This window comes from Panulirus ornatus, chromosome 29 (genome assembly GCF_036320965.1).
Source record: "Panulirus ornatus isolate Po-2019 chromosome 29, ASM3632096v1, whole genome shotgun sequence".
In the NCBI taxonomy this organism is placed as follows: domain Eukaryota; kingdom Metazoa; phylum Arthropoda; class Malacostraca; order Decapoda; family Palinuridae; genus Panulirus; species Panulirus ornatus.
Genome location: NC_092252.1, coordinates 21,143,730 through 21,169,591, shown reverse-complemented (window position 1 = coordinate 21,169,591; position 25,862 = coordinate 21,143,730). Strand labels below are relative to the sequence as shown.

The 25,862-nt window shown below is 47.4% G+C and overlaps 1 protein-coding gene across 2 annotated transcripts in view; it reads right to left on the bottom strand.

The window, feature by feature from the left end:
* LOC139758183 (gamma-interferon-inducible lysosomal thiol reductase-like) overlaps positions 1 to 25,862 on the bottom strand; it is a 286,092-nt gene that overhangs the window by 107,154 nt on the left and 153,076 nt on the right. For both annotated transcript variants that reach the window (XM_071679391.1, XM_071679392.1), the window contains one exon: positions 24,101 to 24,206. In XM_071679391.1, coding sequence (XP_071535492.1) covers positions 24,101 to 24,206 — 106 coding nt within the window. The remainder of the gene's footprint in view (positions 1 to 24,100; positions 24,207 to 25,862) is intronic.

Sequence of the window (25,862 nt, the reverse complement as noted above, 5' to 3'; positions counted from 1 at the left end):
AATAATTATATACACTACGATGTATACATTATGTAGTTAGTAATAATTATATACACTACGATGTATACATTATGTAGTTAGTAATAATTATATACACTACGATGTATACATTATGTAGTTAGTAATGATTATATACACTACGATGTATACATTATGTAGTTAGTAATGATTATATACACTACGATGTATACATTATGTAGTTAGTAATAATTATATACACTACGATGTATACATTATGTAGTTAGTAATGATTATATACACTACGATGTACACATTATGTAGTTAGTAATGATTATATACACTACGATGTATACATTATGTAGTTAGTAATAATTAAGTGAACATTGAATGATGATTGGTTACAGGAACATAGTAGTTGACATACAGCTTAGCTGCACATCTTAACTGATTGACAACTAAGGTGTTTACTTGTTTAGTTATTCCTTTGTTTGTGATTGCTTATGATGATGATAGGGGTATGTATAGGACTTGTCTATAATTGTATATGTTTCCATCTTCATTAAGACTCTCTCTCTCTCTCTCTCTCTCTCTCTCTCTCTCTCTCTCTCTCTCTCTCTCTCTCTATATATATATATATATATATATATATATATATATATTGGAAAGGACCACAAATTTGCGCGTGATCAAGATATTCCTATGAGTTCACGGGGAAAATGAAACACGATAAGTTCCCAAGTGCACTTTCGTGTAATAATCACATCATCAGGGGAGACACAAGAGAGAAATATAACAGTCGGTTGATAATACATCGAAAAGACGAAGCTAGGACGCCATTTGGTAAACATGCGATTGTCCAAGACAGACAAGGAGCTTCCATAAACTTATCATTTTACAAATCTTATCAACAATAAAGTTATCTAATTTGTATAGGCCATCACTAATGTTAAGATTATAATTCTTTGTGTATTTAATGATACAATGTATTTGATAATACAATGATATTTCTCTTGGTAATAGAGTTAGAGTTAATAACTGAGATGGCATTACTCCAGTCAATACAATGATCATAGTTTTTAACGTGATTAAACAAGGCTTTTGATTCTTGTCCTGTTCTTATACTATATTTATGTTGCTTAAGTCTAACAGAAAGATCCTCACCAGTCTGCCCAACATAAAATTTATCACAATTTCCACATGGCACTTTACAGATGCATCCAGGGGAATTTTGTGGTGAATTCCTGATTAAGATATTCCATATAGTATTATTGTTGCTGAAGGCAACATTTACATTAAAGGATTTAAGCAACATGTGAAGTAAAGTAAACTTATTATCAAGAGGGAGAACTAAAAGATTCGTGGTGTCAATGGGAGGTTTGGGCTCAACTCTATATAATAATTTGTTTGCTAATTTCAGGGATTTCTCAAAGAAAGATCTAGGGTACTTTAACTTAGATCCAATAGAATATATCTTCTCAAACTCATCTTCAATAAACTCTGGACTGCAAATACGTAATGCCCCAAGGAACATAGATTGAAATGATGATAATTTAATTCTGTCATGTTGAGATGAGTAATAATGGATATATGAGCATACATTGGTGGGTTTTCTGTATATGCTAAACTTAAACTTGTTTCCTTGCCTATGGATCATGCAATCTGAAAATGGTAACATACCATTATTTTCATTTTCTACAGTAAATTTGATGGAAGGTACTAAATTGTTAAGTAAGGGGAGAAATACTTGTAAATTTTCATTTGTTGGCAAAACACAAAGAACATCATCTACATATCTAAACCAAATTGCATTAGAAGGTAAGATATCCTTTAGTAGTTTTGTTTCAAAATAATTCCATATAAAGATTACTCAGTACAGGTGAAAGAGGGTTTACCATTGCCATACCAAATTTTTGAGCATTATAATCTCCATTGAATTGAAATACACAGTCTTTTATACATAATTTCTCAGTTCAATGAAAACAGACTTTGAAACAGGTAATTAAATATCAACCAAGACATCAAATAAATATTCTAAAAGGTCATCAACTGGAACTTTTGTGAAAAGTGAGGAAACATCAACATTACCCCGAGAAATATCATTGAATCATCTATTATTGAATACACAAAGAATTATAATCTTAACATTAGTGATGGTCTATACAAATTAGATAACTTTATTGTTGATAGAATTTTTAAAATGATAAGTTTATGATCTCTCCTTGTCTGCCTTGGACAATCGCATGTTTACCAAATGGCGTCCTAGCTTCGTCTCTTCGATGTATATCAACTGATTGTTATATTTCTCTCTTGTGTCTCCTCAGATGATGTGATTATTACACGATAGTGCACTTGAGAACTTATCGTGTTTCATTTTCCCCGTGGACACATAGGAGTATATATATATATATATATATATATATATATATATATATATATATATATATATATATATATATATATATATATATATATATATATATATATATATATATATATATATATATATATATATATATATATATATATATATTTTATTTTATTTTATTTTTTTTTATTTATTTTCCTTTGTCACTGTCTCCCGCGTTAGCGAGGTAACGCAAGGAAACAGACGAAAGGCCCAACCCACCCCCATACACATGTATATACATACACGTCCACACACGCAAATATACATACCTGTACACTCAGTGTATACATATATATATACACACACAGTCATATACATATATACACATGTACATAATTCATACTGTCTGCCTTTATTCATTCCCATCGCCACCTCGCCACACATGAAATAACAACCCCCTCGCCCCCCTGAGTGCGAGGTAGCGCTAGGAAAAGACAACAAAAGCCCCATTCGTTCACAGTCAGTCTCTAGCTGTCATGCAATATGCACCGAAACCACAGCTCCCTTTCCTCATCCAGGCCCCACAAAACTTTCCATGGTTTACCCCAGACGCTTCACATGCCCTGGTAATCCATTGACAACACGTCGACCCCGGTGTACCACATCGTTCCAATTCCCTCTAATCCTTGCACGCCTTTCACCCTCCTGGATGTTCAGGCCCCGATCACTCAAAATCTTTTTCACTCCATCTTTCCACCTCCAATTTGGTCTCCCACTTCTCCTCGTTCCCTCCACCTCTGACAAGTATATCCTCTTGGTCAATCTTTCCTCTCTCATTCTCTCCATGTGACCAAACCATTTCAATACACCCTCTTCTGCTCTCTCAACCACACTCTTTTTATTACCACACATCTCTCTTACCCTTTCATTACTTACTCGATCAAATCACCTCACACCACATATTGTCCTTAAAAATCTCATTTCCAGCACATCCACCCTCCTGCGCACAACTCTATCTATAGCCCACGCCTCGTAACCATATAACATTGTTGGAACCATAATTCCTTCAAACATACCCATTTTTGCTTTCCAAGATAACGTTCTTGACTTCCACACATTTTTCAACACTCCCAGAACTTTTGCCCCCTCACCCACCCTATGACCCACTTCAGCTTTCATGGTTCCATCGTCTGCCAAATCCACTCATGTACCTGGATGCAACGCACATAATCTACCTGGGTCTTGTAATTACGTATGCGGGTCTTCAGTATACCAAACATCATTCATTCATCATTTACTCATCCTAAGTCAGCGATGCAGTGAATCCTGCTCTTATCTTACTCAGCCACTGATACTCACCATTCATGACCTGAGTGTGGGTGCCGCCACAACTCTTGCTTGGGTCAGGTTAGGTCGGGTTCATTATGTGTCAGCACAAGCTGTAAACTAGGCCTCCACCCAGCAGGGAGCATATCCCATGTTGGGACAGATCCCATGTTGGCTCAGAGCCCAAGTCCCTGTAAGTCCCATGTTAGATAAAACCTCATGATGGTGCAAATTCCATCTCATTATGTTGACGCGTGGTGCCGCATGTTGGTGAGGTAGAGGCCATGTTAGTGTCAATCACACATTGCCTTTGTGCATGATGTTGGCCCAGGGAACACATCCACTTGTGGCATTATTATATGGAGATTTGCTTTATATAGGCTAATGGTCCAGTGTTCTGTTAACTTTGTTAATGTGTTAGCTGTTGTGTTAACTTTGATGACGTACTAACTTAAGTGTTGTGTTAACTTTGTTAATGTGTTAGCTGTTGTGTTAACTTTGATGACGTATTAACTTAAGTTTTGTGTTAACTTTGTTAATGTGTTAACTGTTGTGTTAACTTTGATGACGTACTAACTTAAGTGTTGTGTTAGCTTTGTTAATGTGTTAACTGTTGTGTTAACTTTGATGACGTACTAACTTAAGTGTTGTGTTAGCTTTCTTAATGTGTTAACTGTTGTCTTAAGTTTGATGACGTATTAAGTGTTGTGTTAGCTTTATTAATGTGTTAACTGTTGTGTTAACTTTGATGACGTATCAACTTAAGTGTTGTGTTAGCTTTGTTAATGTGTTAAATGTTGTGTTAACTTTGATGACGTATTAACTTAAGTGTTGTGTTAGCTTTGTTAATGTGCTAACTGTTGTGTTAACTTTGATGACGTATTAACTTAAGTGATGTGTTAGCTTTGATGATGTGTTAACTGATGTGTTAACTTTAATGACGTATTAACTTAAGTGATGTGTTAGCTTTGTTAATGTGTTAACTGTTGTGTTAACTTTGATGACGTATTAACTTAAGTGATGTGTTAGCTTTGATGATGTGTTAACTGTTGTGTTAACTTTGATGATGTATTAACTCAAGTGATGTGTTAGCTTTAATGATGTGTTAACTGTTGTGTTAACTTTGATGATGTATTAACTTGAGTGATGTGTTAACTTTGATGATGTGTTAACTGTTGTGTTAACTTTGATGACGTATTAACCTAGGTGATGTGTTAGCTTTGTTAATGTGTTAACTGTTGTGTTAACCTTGATGACGTATTAACTTAAGTGATTTGTTAGCTTTGTTAATGTGTTAACTGATGTGTTAACCTTGATGACGTATTAACTTAAGTGATGTGTTAGCTTTGTTAATGTGTTAACTGTTGTGTTAACCTTGATGACGTATTAACTTAAGTGATGTGTTAGCTTTGTTAATGTGTTAACTGTTGTGTTAACCTTGATGACGTATTAACTTAAGTGATGTGTTAGCTTTGATGATGTGTTAACTGTTGTGTTAACTTTGATGACGTATTAACTTAAGTGATGTGTTAGCTCTGATGATGTGTTAACTGTTGTGTTATCTTTGATGACGTATTAACCTAAGTGATGTGTTAGTTTTGATGATGTGTTAACTGTTGTGTTAACCTTGATGACGTATTAACTTAAATGATGTGTTAGCCTTGATGATGTGTTAACTGTTGTGTTAACTTTGATGACGTATTAACTTAAGTGATGTGTTAGCTTTGATGATGTGTTAACTGTTGTATTAGCTTTGATGACGTATTAACTAAAGTGATGTGTTAGCTTTCATGATGTGTTAACTGCTGTGTTAACCTTGATGATGTATTAACTTAAGTGATGTGTTAGCTTTGATGATGTGTTAACTGCTGTGTTAACCTTGATGATGTATTAACTTAAGTGATGTGTTAGCTTAGATGATGTGTTAACTGTTGTGTTAACCTTGATGATGTATTAACTTAAGTGATGTGTTAGCTCTGATAATACGTTAACTGTTGTGTTAACCTTGATGACGTATTAACTTAAGTGATGTGTTAGCTTTGATGATGTGTTAACTGTTGTGTTAACTTTGATGACGTATTAAGTGATGTGTTAGCTTTGATGATGTGTTAACTGTTGTGTTAACTTTGATGATGTATTAACTTAAGTGATGTGTTAGCTCTGATAATACGTTAACTGTTGTGTTAACTTTGATGACGTATTAACTAAAGTGATGTGTTAGATTTGTTAATGTGTTATCTGTTATGTTAAACTTTGATGACGTATTAACTTTAGTGATGTGTTAGATTTGATGATGTGGTAACTTGTGTTAACCTTGATGACGTATCAAGTGATGTGTTAGCTTTGATGATATGTTCATTGTTGTGTTAACTTTGATGACATATTAACTTAAGTGATATGTTAGCTTTGATGATGTGTTAATGTAAGTATTGGTTAGTATTGTTGATGAAGTACTGTATTTTTGCTTCCTTGGTGTGTGTGTGTGTGTGTGTGTGTGTGTGTGTGTGTGTGTCCTGGCCAGGAGGCCAACATGTGTCACCTGGCCAGGAGGCCAACATGTATCACCTGGCCAGGAGGCCAACATGTATCACCTGGCCAGGAGGCCAACATGTATCACCTGGCCAGGAGGCCAACATGTGTCACCTGGCCAGGAGGCCAACATGTATCACCTGGCCAGGAGGCCAACATGTATCACCTGGCCAGGAGGCCAACATGTATCACCTGGCCAGGAGGCCAACATGTGTCACCTGGCCAGGAGGCCAACATGTATCACCTGGCCAGGAGGCCAACATGTATCACCTGGCCAGGAGGCCAACATGTGTCACCTGGCCAGGAGGCCAAAATGTGTCACCTGGCCAGGAGGCCAACATGTATCACCTAGCCAGGAGGCCAACATGTGTCGTACTTGCTCACTGCACAAGCCATCATAATTTCCCTCAGTAGCAACAGGGTTGTACATGCTACAACACCAGGTGTACAAACTGCTTCAAGAAGTGAATGTGTTCGTCTTACACAGCTTGATATGACAGTGAGACTTGAAGCTGGTTCTTACACAGCTTGATATCACAGTGAGACTTGAAGCTGGTTCTTACACAGCTTGATATGACAGTGAGACTTGAAGCTGGTTCTTACACAGCTTGATATGACAGTGAGACTTGAAGCTGGTTCTTACACAGCTTGATATGACAGTGAGACTTGAAGCTGGTTCTTACACAGCTTGATATGAAAGTGAGACTTGAAGCTGGTTCTTACACAGCTTGATATGACAGTGAGACTTGAAGCTGGTTCTTACACAGCTTGATATGACAGTGAGACTTGAAGCTGGTTCTTACACAGCTTGATATGACAGTGAGACTTGAAGCTGGTTCTTACACAGCTTGATATGACAGTGAGACTTGAAGCTGGTTCTTACACAGCTTGATATGACAGTGAGACTTGAAGCTGGTTCTTACACAGCTTGATATGACAGTGAGACTTGAAGCTGGTTCTTACACAGCTTGATATGACAGTGAGACTTGAAGCTGGTTCTTACACAGCTTGATATGACAGTGAGACTTGAAGCTGGTTCTTACACAGCTTGATATGACAGTGAGACTTGAAGCTGGTTCTTACACAGCTTGATATGACAGTGAGACTTGAAGCTGGTTCTTACACAGCTTGATATGACAGTGAGACTTGAAGCTGGTTCTTACACAGCTTGATATGACAGTGAGACTTGAAGCTGGTTCTTACACAGCTTGATATGACAGTGAGACTTGAAGCTGGTTCTTACACAGCTTGATATGACAGTGAGACTTGAAGCTGGTTCTTACACAGCTTGATATCACAGTGAGACTTGAAGCTGGTTCTTACACAGCTTGATATGACAGTGAGACTTGAAGCTGGTTCTTACACAGCTTGATATGACAGTGAGACTTGAAGCTGGTTCTTACACAGCTTGATATGACAGTGAGACTTGAAGCTGGTTCTTACACAGCTTGATATGACAGTGAGACTTGAAGCTGGTTCTTACACAGCTTGATATGACAGTGAGACTTGAAGCTGGTTCTTACACAGCTTGATATGACAGTGAGACTTGAAGCTGGTTCTTACACAGCTTGATATCACAGTGAGACTTGAAGCTGGTTCTTACACAGCTTGATATGACAGTGAGACTTGAAGCTGGTTCTTACACAGCTTGATATCACAGTGAGACTTGAAGCTGGTTCTTACACAGCTTGATATGACAGTGAGACTTGAAGCTGGTTCTTACACAGCTTGATATGACAGTGAGACTTGAAGCTGGTTCTTACACAGCTTGATATGACAGTGAGACTTGAAGCTGGTTCTTACACAGCTTGATATGACAGTGAGACTTGAAGCTGGTTCTTACACAGCTTGATATGACAGTGAGACTTGAAGCTGGTTCTTACACAGCTTGATATGACAGTGAGACTTGAAGCTGGTTCTTACACAGCTTGATATGACAGTGAGACTTGAAGCTGGTTCTTACACAGCTTGATATGACAGTGAGACTTGAAGTTGGTTCTTACACAGCTTGATATGACAGTGAGACTTGAAGCTGGTGTATACTTGAAGAATGATTGTAGCCATACTGGACCCGCTATACTATATGTTGTTAGGAGGAATACTTGAAGGCCAGCGTGTTGTTCGTGGGAAATATCATGATCCATCCATCCATGTCTGCTGGCCAGCAGTGGTGGGTGGGGTGGGTGTAGCTTCCTGGTGACCACACACCATCATCCATCCATCCCTGGTGACCAGCAGTGGTGTGTGGGGTGGGTGTAGCTTCCTGGTGACCACACACCATCATCCATCCATCCCTGGTGGCCAGCAGTGGTGGGTGGGTGGGTGTAGCTTCCTGGTGACCACACACCATCATCCATCCATCCCTGGTGACCAGCAGTGGTGGGTGGGTGGGTGTAGCTTCCTGGTGACCACACACCAGACCCAGTCGTCCCTCAGGTGGCGCTCCGGGCCACAACCCACCCCAACCCCACTCCCTTAACTACGACAGGTTATCGTCCCAGCCCAAGTCTGCTGCCCACCACCTGATGTGTCCCTGCCCAGGTCTGCTGCCCACCACCTGATGTGTCCCTGCCCAGGTCTGCTGCCCACCACCTGATGTGTCCCTGCCCAGGTCTGCTGCCCACCACCTGATGTGTCCCTGCCCAGGTCTGCTGCCCACCATCTGATGTGTCCCTGCCCAGGTCTGCTGCCCACCACCTGATGTGTCCCTGCCTAGGTCTGCTGCCCACCACCTGATGTGTCCCTGCCCAGGTCTGCTGCCCACCACCTGATGTGTCCCTGCCCAGGTCTGCTGCCCACCACCTGATGTGTCCCTGCCCAGGTCTGCTGCCCACCACCTCATGTATGCTGGACAACCTCCTGAAGAAATTCCTCACAAGTCACCGCTCAGTAAGGAGGTCGGGACGCAGTGAGAGGAGGCGTCCTTGATATTAATATCATCCAGCAGTGAGATGCAGGAGCGTGTCTGCGCACAACGTACAGTGACAATCACTGTCGACGCACAACGTACAACGACAATAATTCTCGTTTGTTGCATCATCATCCAGTAGTTCAATATGTGTGTTTCTCCTACGTTCTATATCTTTGTACACGTTTGTACGTATCACTGTACACGTCTGTACATATCACGGTACAAGTCTGTACATATCACTGTACACGTCTGTACATATCACGGTACAAGTCTGTACACATCACTATACATGTCTTTACATATCACTACACAAGTCTGTACATATCACTGTACAAGTCTGTACATATCACTGTACACGTCTGTACATATCACTGTACAAGTCTGTACATATCACTATACATGTCTTTACATATCACTGTACAAGTCTGTACATATCACTGTACAAGTCTGTACATATCACTGTACAAGTCTGTACATATCACTGTACAAGTTTGTACATATCACTGTACAAGTCTGTACATATCACTGTACAAGTCTGTACATATCACTGTACAAGTCTGTACATATCACTGTACAAGTCTGTACATATCACTGTACAAGTCTGTACATATCACTGTACAAGTCTGTACATATCACTGTACACGTCTGCACATATCACTGTACAAGTCTGTACATATCACTATACATGTCTTTACATATCACTGTACAAGTCTGTACATATCACTGTACAAGTCTGTACATATCACTGTACAAGTCTGTACATACACTGTACAAGTTTGTACATATCACTGTACAAGTCTGTACATATCACTGTACAAGTCTGTACATATCACTGTACAAGTCTGTACATATCACTGTACAAGTCTGTACATATCACTGTACACGTCTATACATATCACTGTACAAGTCTGTACATATCACTATACATGTCTTTACATATCACTGTACAAGTCTGTACATATCACTGTACAAGTCTGTACATATCACTGTACAAGTCTGTACATATCACTGTACAAGTTTGTACATATCACTGTACAAGTCTGTACATATCACTGTACAAGTCTGTACATATCACTGTACAAGTCTGTACATATCACTGTACAAGTCTGTACATATCACTGTACAAGTCTGTACATATCACTGTACACGTCTGTACATATCACTGTACAAGTCTGTACATATCACTATACATGTCTTTACATATCACTGTACAAGTCTGTACATATCACTGTACAAGTCTGTACATATCACTGTACAAGTCTGTACATATCACTGTACAAGTTTGTACATATCACTGTACAAGTCTGTACATATCACTGTACAAGTCTGTACATATCTCTGTACAAGTCTGTACATATCACTGTACAAGTCTGTACATATCACTGTACAAGTCTGTACATATCACTGTACAAGTCTGTACATATCACTGTACAAGTCTGTACATATCACTGTACACGTCTGTACATATCACTGTACAAGTCTGTACATATCACTATACATGTCTTTACATATCACTGTACAAGTCTGTACATATCACTGTACAAGTCTGTACATATCACTGTACAAGTCTGTACATATCACTGTACAAGTTTGTACATATCACTGTACAAGTCTGTACATATCACTGTACAAGTCTGTACATATCACTGTACAAGTCTGTACATATCACTGTACAAGTCTGTACATATCACTGTACAAGTCTGTACATATCACTGTACAAGTCTGTACATATCACTGTACAAGTCACATGGTTTGCTGTTGAGATCCAGCCACTCAGTAACTCGTCTGCTGCGGTGCTGGTCTGCTGACCACCAGTCATGAGGGTCATGAGGGCCGAGTTGTCATCGGGTGTGTCAGGCACCAGTCATGTCGTGAGTGTGTCGTGCACCAATGACATTTACGTGTGTCGGGTCCAGTATTGACCCTGAACAGCTAAACGGTCATTAAGGAAAATCATGAACCATACATGTTCATTACTTGTGCACGCATCTATCGGTATATCCCATCGTTCCAGTTCACTCTATTCCTTGCACGCCTTTCACCCTCCTGCATGTTCAGGCCTCGATCGCTCAAAATCTCTTTCACTCCATCCTTCCACCTCCAATTTGGTCTCCCACTTCTCCTTGTTCTCTCCGTCTCTGACACATATATCCTCTTTGTCAATCTTTCCTCACTCATTCTACGTATTCTTCATAGCTCCCAGAACTTTCGCCCCTTCCCCCACCCAATGGCTAATTTCCGCTTCCATGGTTCCATTCATTGCTAAGTCTATTTCCAGATATCTAAAACACTTCATTTCCCCTAGTTTTTCTCCATTCAAACTTACATCCTAACTAAATTGTCCCTCAACCCTACTGTACCTAATAACCTTGTTCTTATTCACATTTACTCTCAACTTTCTCCTTTCATACACTTTTCCAAACTCAGTCACCAACTTCTCACTCAATTCAGCCACCAGCGCTGTATCATCAGCGAACATCAACTGACTCACTTTCCAGGCCCTCTCATCCCCCCCCCCCCAAAAAAAAAAAAAAAAAAAAAAAACTGCATACTCGCCCCTCTCTCCAAAACTCTTGCATTTACCTCCCTAACCACCTCATCCATTACACACCTCTGCCGCATACCGGTCCTTTACTGTGAACCAATCACTCTCCTCTCTTCCTACTCATACACATACCTTACACCCTTGATGAAAATATCTCTGCTTCTAGCAGCTTATCTTCCACACCATATACTTTTAAGACCTTCCACAAAGCATCTCTATCAACTCTATCATATGCCCTCTCCAGATCCATAAATGCTACATACAAACCCATCTGTTTTCTAAGTATTTCTCACATACATTCTTAAAGGCAAACACCTGATCCACACATCCTCTACCAGTTCTGAAACCACACTGCTCTTCCCCAATCTGATGCTCTGTACATGCCGTGACCCTTTCAATCAATACCCTCCCATATAATTTACCAGGAATACTCAACAAACTTATACCTCTGTAATTTGAACCCTCACCTTTATCCCATTTGTCTTTGTACAATGGCACTGCATGCATCCCGCCAATCCTCAGGCACTTCACCATGATCCATACATACATTGAATATCCTTACCAACCAATCAACAACAAAGTCTCCCCCTTTTTTAATAGATTCAACTACAATACCATTCAAACCGCCGCCTCGCCCGATTTCATCTTCCCCAAGGCTTTCACTGCCTCTTCTCTCTTAACCAAACCATTCTCCAAAACTCACTTCGCACACCACCCCGACCAAAACACCCTGCATCTGCCACTCTATCATCAAACACATTCAACAAACCTTCAGAATACTTACTCCATCTCTTTCTCACTTCATCACCACCTGTTATCGCTCTCTCCTCTTGCCCCCTTCATTGATGTCCCCATTTGTTCTCTTGTCGTTCGCACGTTATTTACCTCTTTCCAAAACATCTTTTTATTCTTGCTAAAGTTTAATGATACTCTCTCACCCAACTCTCATTTGCCCTCCTTTTCAACCCTTGCACCTATCTCTTGACTTCCTGCCGCTTTCTTTTATACATCTCCCTCGCATTGGCACTCCTTCCTTATAAGTCTTGTCCAAACGCTTATCTTTTCTCATCCACTAACAACTTTACTTCTTCATTTCTATACTCACTACCCTTTATAGTCTGCCTACCTCCTACCTTTCTCATGCCATATGTATCTTTTGCATATGCTATCACTGCTTCCCTAAATACATCCCATTCCTTACTCACTCCCCTCACTTCATTGCTCTCACCTTTTGCCATTCTACCCTCAATCTCTCTCGGTACTTCCTCACACAAGCCTCCTTTCCAAGCTCACTTACTCTCACCACTCTCTTTTTCTCAACATTCACTTCTTTTTTGAAAACCTCTGCAAATCTTCACCTTCTCCACAAGATAGCGATTAGACATCCCACCAACTGGCCCTCTCAGCACATTAGACATCCCACCAACTGGCCCTCTCAGCACATTAACATCTAAAATTCTCTCCTTTCCACGCCTATGAATCAACACGTAGTCTAGTAACGCCCTTTGATCATCTCTCCTACTCACATACGTATACTTATGTATATCTCTCCTTTTAAACCAGGTATTCCCAGTTAACAGTCCGTTTTCAGCACACAGATCCAAAAGCTCTTCACCATTACCACTCACAACACTGAACACCCCATGTACACCAATTATACCCTCAACAGTCACATTACTCACCATTGCATTCAAATCACCCATCACTATAACCTGATCTCGTGCATCAAAGATGCTGACACACTCACTCAGCTGCTCCCAAAACACTTGCCTCTCATGATCTTTCTTCTCATGACCAGGTGCATAAGCATCATTAACAAGCACCCACCTCTCTCCATCCACTTTCAGTTTGACCCACATCAATATATATATATATATATATATATATATATATATATATATATATATATATATATATATATATATATATATATATATATATATATATATATTTGAAAGATCACAATTTTGCGCGTGATCAAGATATTCCTGTGAGTCCACGGTGAAAATGAAACACGATAAGTTCCCAAGTGCACTTTCGTGTAATAATCACATAATCAGGGGAGACACAAGAGAGAAATATAAGTCAGTTGAAATACATCGAAAAGACGAAGCTAGGACGCCATTTGGTAAACATGCGATTGTCTTGGACCTCCTTGACCTGACGCTTAGAGTAACATACAACTTTCAAGCAGTTGTTATGTCACAGCTTCAGCTGAACACAGTATCTGGTCCATACTGAACCTGCTCGCTCTCCCTGGTCCACTCTCTGCTACCCTTTACATTACCCACACTGACGTTATTCCTTATTGTATGGCAGATAAAAGCACAGAAGACAACAGTATACAGTAATACTCTACGTTGCCCCATGTACAGCTGAATCACTATACTCCAGGTCGCACATCATCATTACTTTGCATTTACTCATTTGAATTTCATCAATAATGTATCAGACCAACTTGGGGTCTGTCTAGGTACCTTTGTTAGTTGATACAACCCACATCATCCTTAACTTCCCTCACGACATTGGTTTTATCCACAAACATAAGGAATCTTCCCCTTGTTCCTGCCTGAAGTTCCAGCTTCTTCACCAGCGTCCTGTGTGGAACAGCGTCAAAAGCTTTCTGGCAGTCTGGGGCACACGCGTGCAACCCAGCCTTCCCATTTTCCTAAAGCGGAGATCACTCTGAGACGAGGCATGAAATGTGTAACACAGCCTCCTCTCCCCAGATCCGTGTTGACTCACAGCCTCCTCTCCCCAGATTTGTGTTGACTCACAGCCTCCTCTCCCCAGATCCGTGTTGACTCACAGCCTCCTCTCCCCAGATCCGTGTTGACTCGCAGCCTCCTCTCCCCAGATCCGTGTTGACTCACAGCCTCCTCTCCCCAGATCCGTGTTGACTCACAGCCTCCTCTCCCCAGATCTTCAGCTACCGCGTTATTAATTACCATCAAGTGCTCGCCTACGGTTCTGTCATACCTCAGCTGTGTTCCATTAGCTTAATGGCTGCCTAAATTAAACAAACGGTTTTCTCATTAATCTGTTTATCAATACAGAAGACATGGATTCGACTTTTGTCTTCCGTGGGTCTTGTGGACGTTATGAGAATCATGTGTCTCAAATGGCTATGGAAGATCTCATGAGGTCCTCATGCCTTATCTAAGTGTAACAGACCTCACCAAGACCATGTTCCTCACACATGGGTACAGGGGATGTGCTGGGTACCTCACCAAGATCATGTTCCTCACACATGGGTACAGGGGATGTGCTGGGTACCTCACCAAGACCATGTTCCTCACACATGGGTACAGGGGATGTGCTGGGTACCTCACCAAGACCATGTTCCTCACACATGGGTACAGGGGATGTGTTGGGTACCTCACCAAGACCATGTTCCTCACACATGGGTACAGGGGATGTGCTGGGTACCTCACCAAGACCATGTTCCTCACACATGGGTACAGGGGATGTGCTGGGTACAAGAGGCAGAGCTAGTATCAAGGAGTGAGTGATGGGCAGGTACCATATTCTGGACGTCCCTCCACCTACACTAGGGAAGCAGCACGAGCTAATGACAAAAGGATCAGCGAAGATAAAGTTGACAGACGTCATCATAGAACACTGAATGCTTTTGTTGTCCACATAAACACGCACGGACCCCTACCAGGGTAGCAACAGGCGAATCTATATGTAGTGCATGTGTGACCTAACAACATACAAGTGAGGGAAGCCGTGGAAGCTGCGTATGTATGCGTGTAATGTAGTGTGTGAAGAAATAAATACACGTGAAGGGTTTATACATTGCGTCATCCCTGCGGCGAAATTGGCAGTCACAGAAATCAGGGGAGCACGGCAGAGGTATGTGAACACGGCCAGACGAGGATAAGGTATGCGGAGCGGCGTCTGGCACGATAGTACTACTGTGGCAGGTGTATAAATATTAACATCTTTGTATCTTAGTTACTCTGAGGAAGATGTCGAGGTAAACACAACAATACGCAATAACACGGAATCTGTTTACTTACCTTGTGTTTGCCTCTCCCACGGTGCTGGGGCCTCCCTGGCTAACTACAATCAGTCGCAGTCGCTGAAGTTTCTGGTGGAGGGCTACCTGGTGAAGGGCTGCCTGGTGGAGGGCTACCTGGTGGAGGGCTGCCTGGTGGAGGGCTACCTGGTGAAGGGCTGCCTGGTGAAGGGCTGCCTGGTGGAAGGCTACCTGGTGGAAGGCTGTCTGGTGGAGGGCTACCCGGTGGAGGGCTGCCTGAGTATAGGGCTACCTGGTGGAAGGCTGTCTGGTGGAGGGCTACCTGGTGGAAGGCTGTCTGGTGGAGGGCTACCCGGTGGAGGGCTGCCTGAGTGGAGGGCTACCTGGTGGAGAGCTACCTGGTGGAAGGCTGCCTGGTAGAGGGCTATCTGATGGAAGGCTAACTGATGGAGGGCTACTTGGTGGAGGGCTACTTGGTGGAGGGCTGCCTGGTGGAGGGCTACCTGGTGGAGGGCTACCTGGTGGAGCGCTACCTGGTGGAGGGCTACATGGTGGAGGGCTGCCTGGTGGAGGGGTACCTGGTGGAGGGCTGCTTGGTGGAGGGCTACCTGGTGGAGCGCTACCTGGTGGAGGGCTACCTGGTGGAGAGCTGCCTGGTGGAGGGCTGCCTGGTGGAGGGCTACCTGGTAGAGGGCTGCCTGGATGGCGAGCTACCTGATGGAGGGCTACCTGGTGGAGGGCTGCCTGGTGGAGGGCTACCTGGTGGAGGGCTACCTGGTGAGGGTTACCTAGTGGAGGGCTACCTGGTGGAGGGCTGCCTGGATAGAGGGCTACCTGGTGTAAGGCTACCTGGTGGAGAGCTGTCTGGTGGAGGGCTGCCTGGTGGAGGGCTACCTGGTGGAGGGCTGCCTGGTGGAGGGCTGCCTGGTGGAGGACTACCTGGTGGAGGGTTACCTGGTGGAGGGCTACCTTTTGGAGGGCTACCTGGTGGAGGGCTATCTGGTGGAGTGCTGACTGGTGGAGGGCTGCCTGGTGGAGGGCTACCTGTTAGAGGGTTACCTGGTGGAGGGTTGCCTGGTGGAGGGCTGCCTGGTGGAGGGCTACCTGGTGAGGGTTACCTGGTGGAGGGCTGCCTGGTGAAGGGCTACCTGGTGGAGGGTTACCTGGTGGAGGGCTGCCTGGTGGAGGACTGCCTGTTGGAGGGCTACCTTGTGGAGGGCTGCATGGATGGAGGGCTGCCTGGTGGACGGTTACCTGGTGAAGTGCTGCCTGGTGGAGGACTGCCTGTTGGAGGGCTACCTGGGGGAGGGCTGCCTGGTAGAGGGCTACTTAGTGGAGGGCTGCCTGGTGGAGGACTACGTGGTGGAGGGCTACCTGGTAGAGGGCTGCCTGGTGGAGGGCTGCCTGGTGGAGTGCTGCCTGGATGGAGGGCTGCCTGGTGGAGGGCTACATGGTGGATGGCTGCCTGGTGGAGGGCTACCTGGTGGAGGGCTGCCTGGTGGAGGGCTGTCTGGTGGAGGGCTGCCTGGTGGTGGGCTACCTAGTGGAGGGCTACCTGGGGGAGGGCTGCCTGGTAGAGGGCTACCTAGTGGAGGGCTGCCTGGTGGAGGACTACGTGGTGGAGGGCCACCTGGTGGAGGGCTGCCTGGTGGAGGGCTGCCTGGTGGAGAGCTGCCTGGTGGAGGGCTACCCGGTGGAGGGTTACCTGGTGGAGGGCTGCCTGGATGGATGGCGCCCTGGTGGAGGGTTACCTGGTGGAGGGCTGCCTGGTGGAGGGCTACCTGGTGGAGGGCTGCCTGGTGGAGGGCTGCCTGGTGAAGGAATACCTGGTGGAGGGCTACCTGGTGGAGGGCTACCTGGTGGAGGGCTGCCTGGTGGAGGGCTTCCTGGTGGAGGGCTACCTGGTGGAGGGCTACCTGGAGGAGGGCTACCTGGTGGAGGGCAGCCTGGTGGAGGGCTGCGTGGATGGAGGGCTGCCTGGATGGTGGGCTGCCTGGATGGAGGGCTGCCTGGTTGAGGGCTGCCTGGTGGAGGGCTACCTGGTGGAGGGTTACCTGTGGAGGGGTGCCTGGTGGAGGGTTACCTGGTGGAAGGCTGCCTGGTGGAGGGTTGGTGGGTGGAGGGTTACCTGGTGGAGAGCTGCCTTGATGGAGGATTGCTTGGTGGAGGGCTACCTGTTGGAGTGCTGCCTGGATGGCGGGCTGCCTGGATGGAGGGCTGCCTGGTGGAGGGTTATATGGTGGATGGCTGCCTGGTGGAGGGCTACCTGGTGAGGGCTGTATGTTGGAGGGCTGTCTGGTGGAGGGCTGCCTGGTGGAGGTCTACCTAGTGGAGGGCTGCCTGGATGGGGGGTTGCCTGGTGGAGGGTTACCTGGTGGAGTGCTGCCTGGATGGAGGGCTGCCTGGTGGAGGGCTACATGGTGGATGGCTGCCTGGTGGAGTGCTACCTGGTGGAGGCATGGCTGGTGGAGGGCTGTCTGGTGGAGGGCTGCCTGGTGGAGCGCTGCCTGGTGGAGGGCTGCCTAGTGGAGAGCTGCCTGGTGGAGGGCTGCCTGGTGGAGGACTACGTGGTGTAGGGCTACCTGGTGGAGGGCTGCCTGGTGGAGGGTTGCCTGGATGGAGGGCTGCCTGGTGTAGGGCTACCTGGTGGAGGGTTACCTGGTTGAGGGCTGCCTGGATTGAGGGCTGCCTGGTGGAGGACTACCTGGTGGAGCGCTGCCTAGTGGAGAGCTACCTGGTGGAGCGCTGCCTGGTGGAGGGCTGCCTGATGAAGGAATATTTGGTGGAGGGCTGCCTGGTGGAGGGCTACCTGGTGGAGGGCTACCTGGTGGAGGACTACCTGGTGGAGGGCATCCTGGTGGAGGGCTACCTGGTGGAGGGCTTCCTGGAGGAGGACTACCTAGTGGAGCGCTGCCTGGTAGAGGGTTGCCTGGTGGCGGGCTGCCTGGATGGAGTGCTGCCCGGTGGAGGGTTACATGGTGGATGGCTACCTGGTAGAGGGCTACCTGGTGAAGGGCTGCCTGGAAGGAGGCCTACCTGGTGGAGGGCTGCATGGTGGAGGGCTGCCTGGTGGAGGGCTACTTGGCAGAGGGCTACCTGGTGGAGGGCTACTTGGTGGAGGGCTCTCTGGTGGAGGGCTGCGTGGTCGAGTGCTTCCTGGATAGAGGGCTGCCTGGTGGAGGGCTACATGGTGGATGGCTGCCTGGTGGAGGGCTGTCTGGTGGAGGGCTGTCTGGTGGAGAACTGTCTGGTGGAGGGCTGCCTGGTGGAGGGCTGCCTGGTGGAGGGCTACCTGGTGGAGGGCTGCCTGGTAGAGGGCTACCTGGTGGAGGGCTGCATCGTGGAGGAATACGTGGTGGAAGGTTACTTGGTGGAGGGCTGCTTTGATGGAGGGTTGCCTGGTGGAGGACTACCTGGTGGAGCGCTGTCTGGTGGAGGGCTACCTGGTTTAGCGCTACCTGGTGGAGGGCTACCTGGTGGAGGGCTACCTGGTGGAGGGCTACCTGGTGGAGGGCTTCCTGGTGGACGGTTACCTGGTGGAGGGCTGCCTGGTAGAGGGCTGCGTGGTGAAGGGCTGCCTGGATTGAGGGCTGCCTTGTGGAAGGTTATCTGGTGGATGGCTACCTAGTGGAGGGCTGACTGGTGGAGGGCTGCCTGGTGGAGGGCTTCCTGGTGGACGGCTGCTTTGATGGAGGGCTGCCTGGTGGAGGGCTACATGGTGGAGGGCTACCTGGTGGAGGGCTACATGGTGGAGGGCTACCTGGTGGAGGGCTGCCTGGTGGAGGGCTGCCTGGTGGAGGGCTGCCTGGTGGAGGGCTGCCTGGTGGAGGGCTACCTGGTGGAGAGCTACCTGGTGGAGGACTGCCTGCTGGAGGGCTACCTGGTGGAGGGCTGCCTGGTGGAGGGCTGCCCGGTGGAGGGCTACCTGGATGGAGGGCTGCCCTTGTGGAGGGCTGCCTGGTGGAGGGCTACCTGGTGGAGGGCTGCCTGGTGGAAGGCTGCCTGGAGGAGGGCTACCTGGTGGAGGGCTGCCTGGTGGAGGGCTGCCTGGTGGAGGGCTGCCTGTTGGGGGCTGCCTGGATGGAGGGCTACCTGGTGGAGGGCTGCCTGGTAGAGGGCTGCCTGGTGGAGGGCTACTTGGCAGAGGGCTACCTGGTGGAGAGGTGCCTGGTGGAGGGCTGGCTGGTGGAGGGCTCTCTGGATGGAGGGCTGCCTGGTAGAGGGCTGCCTGGTGGAGGGCTACCTGGTGGAGGGCTGCCTGATGGAAGGCTGCCTGGTGGAGGGCTGCTTGGGGGGGCTGCCTGGTGGATAGCTGTCTGATGGAGGGCTGTCTGGTGGAGGGCTGTCTGGTGGAGGGCTGCCTGGTGGAGGGCTACCTGGTTGAGAGCTGCCTGTTGGAGGCTTGCCTGGTGGAGGGCTACCTGGTGGAGGGCTGCCTGATTGAGGGCTACCTGGTGGAGGGCTGTCTGGTAGAGGGCTACCTGGTGGAGGGCTGCCTGATGGAGGGCTGCCTGGAGGAGGGCTGTCTGGTGGAGGGCTTCCTGGATGGAGGGCTGCCCTTGTGGAGGGCTGCCTGGTGGAGGGCTGCCCTTGTGGAGGGCTGCCTAGTGGAGGACTACCTGGTGGAGGGCTACCTGGTGGAGGGCTGTCTGGTTTAGGGCTGCTGGGTGGAAAGGTACCTGGTGGAGAGCTGCCTGGATGGAGGGTTGCTTGGTGGAGGGTTTCCTGGTGGAGTGCTGCCTGGATGGAGGGCTGCTTGGATGGAGGGCTGCCTTTTGCGGGTTACATGGTGGATTGCTGCCTGGTGGAGTGCTACCTGGTGGAGGGCTACCTGGTGGAGGGCTGTATGGTGGAGGGCTGCCTGGTGGAGGGCTGCCTGGTGGAGGGCTACCTGGTGGAGGGTTTCCGGTGGAGGGCTACCTTTTGGAGGGCTGCCTGGTGGAGGGCTACCTGGTAGAGGGCTACCTGGTAGAGGGCTTCCTAGTGGATGGCTGCCTGATGGAGGGCTACCTAGTGGAGGGCTACCTGGGGTAGAGCTGCCTGGAGGAGGGCTACCTGGTGGAGGGCTACGTGGTGGAGGGTTACCTCGTGGAGGGTTGCCTGGTGGAGGGCTACCTGATGGAGGTTTACCTGTTGGAGGGCTACCTGGTGGAGAGCTGCCTGGTGAAGGGCTACCTGGTGGAGGGCTGCCTGGATGGAGAGCTGCCTAGTGGAGGGTTACCTTGTAGAGTGCTGCCTGGATGGAGGGCTGCCTGGTGGAGGGTTATCTGGTGGATGGCTACCTGGTGGAGGGCTGCCTGTTGGAGGGCTGCCTGGTGGAGGGCTTCCTGGTGGAGGGCTACTTTGATAGAGGGCTGTCTGGTGGAGGGGTACCTGATGGAGGGCTACTTGGTGGAGGGCTGCCTAGATGGAGGGCTACCCGGTGGAGGGCTGCCTGGTGGAGGGCTGCCTGGTGGAGGGCTGCCTGGTGGAGGGCTACCTGGTGTAGGGCTACCTGGTGGAGGGCTGCCTGGTGGAGGGCTTCCTGGTGGAGGACTGCCTGGTAGAGGGCTACCTGATGAAGGGCTGCCTGGTGGAGGGCTACCTGGATGGAGGGCTGCCCTTGTGGAGGGTTGCCTGGTGGAGGGCTATCTGGTGGAGGGCTGCCTGGAGGAGGGCTACCTGGTGGAGGGCTGCCTGGTGGAGGGCTGCTTGGTGGAGGGCTACCTGGTGGAGGGCTGCCTGGTGGAGTGCTGCCTGGTGGAGGCATGCCTGGTGGAGGACTACGTGGTTCAGTGTTACCTGGTGGAGGGCTGCCTGGATGGAGGGCTGCCTGGTGGAGGACTACCTGGTGGAGGGCTACCTGGTGGAGGGCTACCTAGTGGAGGGCTGCCTGGTAGAGGGCTGCGTGGTGGAGGGCTGCCTAGATAGAGGGCTACCTGGTGGAGTGTTATCTGGTGGATGGCTACCTGGTGGAGGGCTGCCTGATGGAGGGCTGCCTGATGGAGGGCTGCCTGGTGGAGGGCTGCCTGGTGGAGGGCTCCCTGGTGGAGGGCTGTTTTGATGGAGGGCTGCCTGGTGGAGGGCTACCTGGTGGAGGGCTACCTGGTGGAGGGCTGCCTGGTGGAGGGCTGCCTGGTGGAGGGCTACCTGGATGGACGGCTGCCCTTGTGGAGTGCTGCCTGGTGGAGGGCTACCTAGTGGAGGGCTGCCTGGAGGAGGGCTACCTGGTGGAGGGCTGCCTGGTGGAGGGCTGCCTGGTGGAGACATGCCTGGTGGAGGGCTACCTGGTGGAGGGCTGCCTGGTGGAGAGCTACCTGATGTAGGGCTGCCTTGTGGAGGCATGCCTTGTGGAGGGCTACCTGGTGGAGGGCTACCTGGTGGAGAGCTGCCTGGTGAAGGCATGCCTGGTGGAAGGCTACCTGGTGGAGGGCTGCCTGGTGGAGGGCTGCCCAGCGCGAGAACTTCATAAAGGCTCATGTGATGAAGGACCTCACACATCACTCACTTTTTTGTGGTCATGACGTCATTCGCTGGTTGCGTTCTAAGGCCTCTAGTGACGTTAGTGATGCTGGCCCTTGCTTGCATGGGGTCAGTGAGTATATGTTGTAATGGTCTTCACCAGGAGAACCTGTATGAACTGCTCGAGTTAAGTAACCAGTTGGAGCAGCTTCCAGGAAAGTCAACCTTTGCAACAGAATCTGGTCAACACCTGAACATTTCATGTTGGAATTCGTTCTATAATTGTAAGAAAATGTCAGAGACTCGTGTCCAGTATGGCAGTCCAGTATGTCAACTATGTCCCTTGTGCTAAAATCATTCAGTATAACGCAGTGTCAGGATTATCTTCACTCACAGATTCATCGCATGGGAGAGGAAATTCAGAGGCACAAGTGAATCCCATGTGGAACCTAACCTAACCTAACCTAACCTAACCTAACTTAACCTAACCTAACTTAACCTAACCTAACCTAACCTAACTTAACCTAACCTAACTTAACCTAACCTAACTTAACCTAACCTAACTTAACCTAACCTAACCTAACCTAACTTAACCTAACCTAACCTAACCTAACCTAACCTAACCTAACCTAACCTAACTTAACCTAACCTAACTTAACCTAACCTAACCTAACCTAACTTAACCTAACCTAACTTAACCTAACTTAACCTAACCTAACCTAACCTAACCTAACCTAACCACCTAACCTAACTTACCTAACCTAACCTAACCTAACCTAACCTAACCTAACCTAACCTAACTTAACCTAACCTAACTTAACCTAACCTAACCTAACCTAACTTAACCTAACCTAACTTAACCTAACTTAACCTAACCTAACCCAACCTAACCTAACCTAACCTAACCTAACCTAACCTAACTTAACCTAACCTAACCTAACCTAACCTACCCTAACCTAACCCAACCTAACCTAACCTAACCTAACCTACCCTAACCTAACCTACCCTAACCTAACCTAACCTAACCTAACTTAACCTAACTTAACCTAACCTAACCTAACTTAACCTAACTTAACCTAACCTAACCTAACATAACCTAACCTAACCTAACTTAACCTAGCCTAACTTAACCTAACCTAACCTAACTTAACCTAACCTAACCTAATCTAACCTAACTTAACCTTACCTAACCTAACCTAACCTAACCCAACCTAACATAACCTAACCTAACATAACCTAACCTAACCTAACCTAACCTAACCTAACCTAACGTAACCTAACCTAACCTAACCTAACCTAACCTAACGTAACCTAACCTAACCTAACCTGCAGACGTGTGTACTCTGTGTACACAAACTAGGACTTTCATCGTTAGCATCAGACCCTCCTTGTAGGGATGCTGGAGATTACCTGGTATAACTCGTGCAACAGAAGGTATAGCCAAAGTCAAGACAGACCCACAGGTCAAGGTATGCTTCGTGTACGTGCAGCAGAAGTATGCCAACTTCGTGTACGTGCAGCAGAAGTATGCCAACTTCGTGTACGTGCAGCAGAAGTATGCCAACTTCGTGTACGTGCAGCAGAAGTATGCCAACTTCGTGTACGTGCAGCAGAAGTATGCCAACTTCGTGTACGTGCAGCAGAAGTATGCCAACTTCGTGTACGTGCAGCAGAAGTATGCCAACTTCGTGTACGTGCAGCAGAAGTATGCCAACTTCGTGTACGTGCAGCAGAAGTATGCCAACTTCGTGTACGTGCAGCAGAAGTATGCCAACTTCGTGTACGTGCAGCAGAAGTATGCCAACTTCGTGTACGTGCAGCAGAAGTATGCCAACTTCGTGTACGTGCAGCAGAAGTATGCCAACTTCGTGTACGTGCAGCAGAAGTATGCCAACTTCGTGTACGTGCAGCAGAAGTATGCCAACTTCGTGTACGTGCAGCAGAAGTATGCCAGAGCTAAGAGTAACATGCAGATGTGTGTTAGGGAGAAAGCACCAGCAAGGTTTATACCTACGGGCTGGGAACACTGAGGAGGGGGACTAGGGCGGTACTCACGGCGTTGAGGGACCAGTCATAGTGGAAGGTGAAGTCCTGCTTGCCCAGCGCCGCCTCCTGCAGGGCCCTGCTGATGTCTGCGTCCTCCACACACTCGGCCAGCCACCTGGAGCGAGGGGAGAGGAGGTCAGGCGGAGATGGTGATGGTGTGCGAGGGAGGCTACGAGGAGGAAGGGAGAGGCTTTGGGTGAGGGAGAATGGGTATGAGGGCAGAACTCGGCAGAGCCAGATAACAGACGACCTAACGCATCATAAGGTTTCCTGCTGGAGGACAGCAGTGATCCAACCTGATTCGCTGAGGCTGATGCACACCACACAACTGGTGGGAATCAGAGGCTGAGTAGCGAGGCAGGGGAGTCTGACAGGGCTGCTCCCTGTCTTCGGTAGTGTTTACCATTTATACGAGGATGAGAGAAATGCTCAAAGTAGTCAGATTTGCTGAGGGGAAGACGTATGTCAGCAACACAAGGGAAGGTTTCCAGCAAATGTGTTACGTATATTTACCTAGACCAAGGGAGGTCGTCTGGCCTTACTACTACTGGAACAGATACAGATCCTATCAAGCCATAGCAGATGAGAATAGCAAAGGAAAGGGTGTCTCTCCATCCTATACTCCCTCCGGCAACAAACCGGACGAGAAAAAAGTGGAAAAAATACCTAAAACTGACATGTCTGAAGGCAATGTGTATAGGAGACTCAGACTACGCCATGTATCCCATCACCCAAGCCTCACCACGTCCCATGTACACATACATTAGTCCTGATGTGGAGTGATTCGTTCTTGTCCTGATGTGGAGTGATTCGTTCGTGTTCCCTTACTGCAGACTACACGGGTTAATCAGTGATGATACGTTACCGTATCATAGCCATGGCGAAATCACTGTTTTAATGACTTGTGAAAAGAATTTATCAATACTTGAGAGCCACAGGCAACGATCAAGCCTAATTTTCAACATGATGATTATGTTGCTCTGAAAAGACATGTTCTGGGAGCTCATTCCTCGCGTCAATAATGTCATTTATAAAGAGAGATTTCGTGCAATCCGCATTAGCTCGGTGACCTTCAAGATTTACTCCAGGTCCTCTAGTGGGTAGCTCTCGTTGGTAGCAATGGTGCGAAAGTGAAGACGTTTTCTATATCGAGTTGGTTGAACATCTTAAGTTTTCAAAACAATCTGCTTCTTGCTTCTCTCGTCTTTCCCTCTTCATATAAACGTACTTCTTTTCCTTTAAATGTTTTTCTTTCATTTCAGAGCTGATCTTTGACTGGGGCATATCATTTACCCGAGCCATGTTCCCTACTGAGAAAAATACAGAGAAAAATCTGGATCCAAACAAAGTTTCAGTACATCATCCTCGCTTGTGTACGTAAGATTTCTGTTCATGAATCCTGAATCCTCTGGACATGAACCAACGAAGGTGACTCTTATGTGTCGTGAACCCCCCTGAAATCCAGCCCCTCTAAGATCAGGGATGGTAGGGATTGTAGGTAGGGCAGGGGTGGTAGGGGTTGTAGGTAGGGCAGGGATGGTAGGGATTGTAGATAGGGCAGGGATGGTAGGGGTTGTAGGTAGGGCAGGGGTGGTAGGGATTGTAGGTAGGGTAGGGGTGGTGGGGAATGTAATTAGGGCAGGGGTGGTAGAGATTGTAGGTAGGGTAGGGGTGGTAGGGATTATAGGTAGGGCAGGGGTGATAGGGATTGTAGGTAGGGCAAGGATGGTAGGAAATGTAGGTAAGGCAGGGGAGGTAGGGATTGTAGGTA